The sequence below is a fragment of the Photinus pyralis genome, unplaced genomic scaffold (assembly GCF_008802855.1).
Source record: "Photinus pyralis isolate 1611_PpyrPB1 unplaced genomic scaffold, Ppyr1.3 Ppyr1.4_LG2, whole genome shotgun sequence".
NCBI lineage: Eukaryota > Metazoa > Arthropoda > Insecta > Coleoptera > Lampyridae > Photinus > Photinus pyralis.
In genome coordinates this window covers 16,657,849-16,662,758 of record NW_022170403.1, presented here as the reverse complement: position 1 = coordinate 16,662,758, position 4,910 = coordinate 16,657,849, and the positions used below count along the sequence as shown (strand labels likewise).

General features: G+C 32.9%; 1 protein-coding gene across 1 annotated transcript; it reads right to left on the bottom strand.

Annotated features, from left to right (window-relative positions):
* Nucleotides 1–1,582: 1,582 nt before the first annotated feature.
* LOC116163769 (ubiquitin-conjugating enzyme E2-17 kDa) lies at nt 1,583–3,095 on the bottom strand. The gene is made up of 3 exons (XM_031477876.1): nt 2,871–3,095; nt 2,451–2,736; nt 1,583–2,167 (listed from the first exon to the last, which is right to left on the bottom strand). Exons 1-3 carry the CDS (start codon nt 2,912–2,914, stop codon nt 2,042–2,044), a joined length of 456 nt encoding a protein of 151 aa, XP_031333736.1. The 5' UTR covers nt 2,915–3,095; the 3' UTR covers nt 1,583–2,041.
* Between the last annotated feature and the right edge of the window lie 1,815 nt (nt 3,096–4,910).

Here is a 4,910-nt window from a genome sequence, read left to right as displayed (position 1 = left end):
CATTGGGGCGCGGCGGGTATTAGGACGCGGACATTAGAACGCGGGCATTGGGATGTGGAAATAGGGACGCACCTATCCGCGTCGCAGTGTCTGCGTCTCAATGTCTGCGTCCTAATGTCCACGGCCTATAATGTCTGCGGTCTACTGTCTTGCGGTCCAATGTCCGCGCCCTAATGTCTTGCGGTCCAATGCTATAGCGCCTAGTGCATTTTTTTCTAATTTCAAAAATGTGAACATCACTATTTTTTAAATATTGTTAAAATATCCCCTTTTTAACTGGCATAAACTTTGTCTTGATGATGGGTAGTGTATGTTAGTAGTTTCTTGCTTTTTTACGAATTAATAGTGCCATTTCTTATTAAAAATAGTGATTTTTGAAATTAGAAAAAAATGCAAGTAGGTAACACAAAAAGTAAAAATAACTTCCATATAAGAATAAACCTATAAGGAATAAAATAAGTTGATGATATGGTTAACCGGAGACGAAACGTCAGACTTAAAGTTTAAAACTAGCATCTTGTAGAGGAAAGAAAGTGATGGCTATAAAAATGTGTCATCTTTTTAAATAACTTCGATTCCGTTTTTTCCAGGATATCTCCGAAAGTAGTAGGAATTTTTTCAGTTTCAAAACGGCATTTTGTTATGAATCAAAATACACAACTGCCATATTTACCACATATGAGCCAAAAAGACATTGGTGAAGCAACTGGAGTAAGTGAGAGATCAATGCAACGCGTACTGAAGAAAAATTGTTGTCATGTCTATACCACATTCCGGAACTTTTGAATGCCGATTTTCAAAGGCGTCCAGAGCTTTGCGTCTGATTGAATAAAATACAGGCAGATCCTACATTTTTCCAGTATGTATTGTGGATTAATTAAATTTTGTACACAACATAATTGAATAAGAATAACTGTTGTCTTTTTTGTTTTTTAATACTACCTACATTGATTGAAATTTGAATTGCACGAGTGAGCACTTTTGACAAGAATATTGAATAATTTAAAAACTACCAGATTTAGACACAGGACGTCCCTTACAGGACAGAGAATACAAAAGACTATATCGAATAGCGAAATAAAATAATGGTAGGCAGTTTCATTTGAAAAAAAATAGTTATGGTACTTTAAAACTTTTTACCATTTCTTTGTGAACACCCTCTATCACTAAATCCAACTTTCTCATTATCAAAGTGTAGCCCTTACTCAGATGGAAATTATTGGTCAAAGGTATTTCTTAACTTCAAAAAAACAAGGTGATTAGGATTTATCAAAGTGAAGCTTGCTTATGGAGAATTATTCAGAAAAAAAATTATTAAAATGGCATTATTGACAAGACAAATGGCATCTAAATATATAGTTATTTATTAACCCTGTAAAAATAGGGCACCCTGTACATTCAAAAATAATTTCTAGATGCCCAACCATCTATAGTTGACATTTGTCCACACGGTTTTTTAATATTTTTTACTTGCGAGGTATGAGCCGACGCAATCTTGCAGGACCCTGTATTTGGTTAAGTATCCACCGAACACATTGAAAATAATTACAAAGGAACAGTTCACGAATATTTATTAAATAAAAATAAATGTTTTTCGAACAACTTTGCATTAATTTAGTACATGCATTTTACAACATAAACAAAGCTGTGTTTTACATTATTACAACAAAAGTTTCAAAAAGTGGATTACAATCAGTTATTACTACAATACTTATTCACAAATCCAAAATAAAAAATAAATAAATATCTAAGAGTACAGTTTCTTAAAAATTGAAAGAATCAAAAAAAGCTGTCCTCAATCTTTAAATGTTCCACCTTTTTTTTTGCATTTTGATACTTATTCTCACTATTACAGAAAACACCTGATGGACTACTGCATTTGTTTCGTTATGATGATCCAAAACAGACAAATATAACTTAAATTTACTAGGTATATTAAATAGATTGTATTTTGAAACAAGGGAGAACTCACAAAGTTATTATTACAGTAATAATTTATAAGCTTTCAATGTTCAATACGACAAGATCTAAAATAGATGCGCTAATCAATAAAGCTTTGTTCGACACAAGCTTTAACTCGTTTTTCGTACTCTCTTCTGTTTTCCTTGTATAACTGTGCGGCCATTGAATTTGCTGGCGAATTTGGATTGGGATCACTTAATAACGACTGAAAAGCAAAATACAATTTCTCGTTAACATTTCAGATACAATATCAATGCGGAACAAATCTCAGAGACGTGTTTTCGTTAATGTCAGGATTTCATTCACAAAATTACGCAATTATACTCAAAACCAATTATATGGTTATGTAGTGAACATTACAATCCTTGTTTAAAAAGTAACTGTGTCATTCATAAAACATGTCTTTTAAAGGCTTGCGTATAACACGAATCTTTAAAATAATCCATAAACTCTTGAACAGTGGTCGGAGTTGATGCAGTTTCACTTACTTGTATAGAGGTTAAAATAGCAGATACATCGTATGTGGGACTCCACCGATTTTGTAATATATCTAAGCAAATTCCCCCATCCGCATATACATTTGGATGGAACATGTGACTGACAAACCTAACCGTAGGCGGTTTATTCGGATATTCCTCCGTAAATTCGATAGTTAATTTAAATGTTCCATCTTCGAATGGTGTATCATGTGGACCGAATATAACTGCATTCCAGATCATTATATTATTGTCAGTTGGTGCCCCACTTACTCCTGTTGGAGGATCTTCTTGTAACCTACATTTGATAAATATAAAAAATCATTAAAATTTAACCAGGGTTCTTTGTTTAAATAACAACAAACAGCAAAATCGCAACCAAATTTATTATTATCCCACAAGATTTATGTATAGCAATGAATCATTACAAACCTTTTGAAATCTCTCATAAGACGTCTTCTCGCTGGCGTCGACATTTTATTATGAATCTAATAACAATTTCACTAAGAGTTTGTAATTATTTGAACCTATTTCACTTAATATACAGGAATTTACAAGGGAATAGTACAAAAGATTTACTTAAATATTTAATATGGGATGATACACAATTTCCACTAGCATGACGTTTTCTTCACCAGACAAGTTTTGCGAATTAAACCAGTGTAGGCAAACAAAACGATGAATCATCAGTACAACCAACGTCGATTTAACAAAAATCCCTAGAACAACCAGAGAGATTAAAAACAGTAGACGGTCAAGTGAACTATGAAATGACTGTAAAGGTACCTTTACACTATAATATATCTCACATGATTTTTTATATGATATGTTATATGATATTTACTACCAACATATTTTTCGTATGAGTTTTAATGTTTTACTTTACACTTGACAGGTTTTTCATATGACTTTAATACAAGAAGTTACGAAACCTATATAACTTCTCTAAATTAAAATGTTCCAAGTTCCAAGATTGGGCTACTATAATAGTTCAAAAGTTACAGCCCTTTGAATTTTCTTTCGAAATTGGTTTCTAGTCTATAACTTTTGATTGAGAAGTCTGATCGAAAAAGTACGAATTGTTTTGGATTCTACGCACCGAAAAAAATTGTCTCAGATCGAACCGGAAAAAAATTTTCTTATAGAATGTGGCCTGTAGAATCCATAATTTCAAACAGTTCCAAGATTGGGCTACTAGTTCAAAAGTTACAGCCCTTTGAATTTTCTTTCGAAATTGGTTTCTAGTCTATAACTTTTGATTGAGAAGTCTGATCGAAAAAGTACGAATTGTTTTGGATTCTACGCACCAAAATTAATAAGAAAAAGTGTTTTCCCGAGAAATTTTGGTGCAGTCGATTTTTGGTAAAAAAGGAAGGTTATACACTGCCTTTTTTTTGCCCCGAAAAAAAAAATGTCTCAGATCGACCGGGAAAAAATATTTTCTTATAGAATGTGGCCTGTAGAATCCATAATTTCAAACAGTTCCAAGATTGGGCTACTAGTTCAAAAGTTACAGCCCTTTGAATTTTTTTTCGAAATTGGTTTCTAGTCTATAACTTTTGATTGAGAAGTCTGATCGAAAAAGTACGAATTGTTTTGGATTCTACGCACCAAAATTAATAAGAAAAAGTGTTTTCCCGAGAAATTTTGGTGCAGTCGATTTTTGGTAAAAAAGGAAGGTATATACACTGCCTTTTTTTGAGCCCCGGAAAAAAATTGTCTCAGATCGACCCGGAAAAAAATTTTTCTTATAGAATGTGGCCTGTAGAATCCATAATTTCAAACAGTTCCAAGATTGGGCTACTAGTTCAAAAGTTACAGCCCTTTGAATTTTCTTTCGAAATTGGTTTCTAGTCTATAACTTTTGATTGAGAAGTCTGATCGAAAAAGTACGAATTGTTTTGGATTCTACGCACCAAAATTAATAAGAAAAAGTGTTTTCCCGAGAAATTTTGGTGCAGTCGATTTTTGGTAAAAAAGGAAGGTTATACACTGCCTTTTTTTGAGGCCCGAAAAAAAAATTGTCTCAGATCGACCCGGAAAAAAAATTTTCTTATAGAATGTGGCCTGTAGAATCCATAATTTCAAACAGTTCCAAGATTGGGCTACTAGTTCAAAAGTTACAGCTAGGGAATGCAATCCCGCAGCAAAATCTCAATCCCGGTATTTGCGGGATCGTTAGATGTTAATCCCGCGGGAACCCGGTATTTGCGGGATCCCGCAAAATTTTAAATAAATTGGCAAATAAGCAATTTTGTGCGGTTAACTTCTGTATTAAAATAAATCGCTAATTATCACAATAAGTATTCAACAAAAAAGTACCTTCAGGCTAACTTAGAACTCAAAAAAATCACCTGTAAAGCACAAATAGGTGAACTTCTAAAGTGCCTCAAAAATCATAGTACATTTTTAACGAAAAAAGTTTAACAATTATTTTAAAAATAATTTCTCCGTTATGCGTTTCATTAACAA

Bases quoted from the DNA above. Each gene is read 5' to 3' on its own strand.
- LOC116163769 (XM_031477876.1), bottom strand. From the start codon at position 2,914: ATGTCGACGCCAGCGAGAAGACGTCTTATGAGAGATTTCAAAAG. The intron at 2,737-2,870 runs GTTTGTAATGAT...TATCAAATGTAG, and splicing joins CTTATGAGAGATTTCAAAAG to GTTACAAGAAGATCCTCCAA. The intron at 2,168-2,450 runs GTAAGTGAAACT...TTTGCTTTTCAG, and splicing joins CTATTTTAACCTCTATACAA to TCGTTATTAAGTGATCCCAA.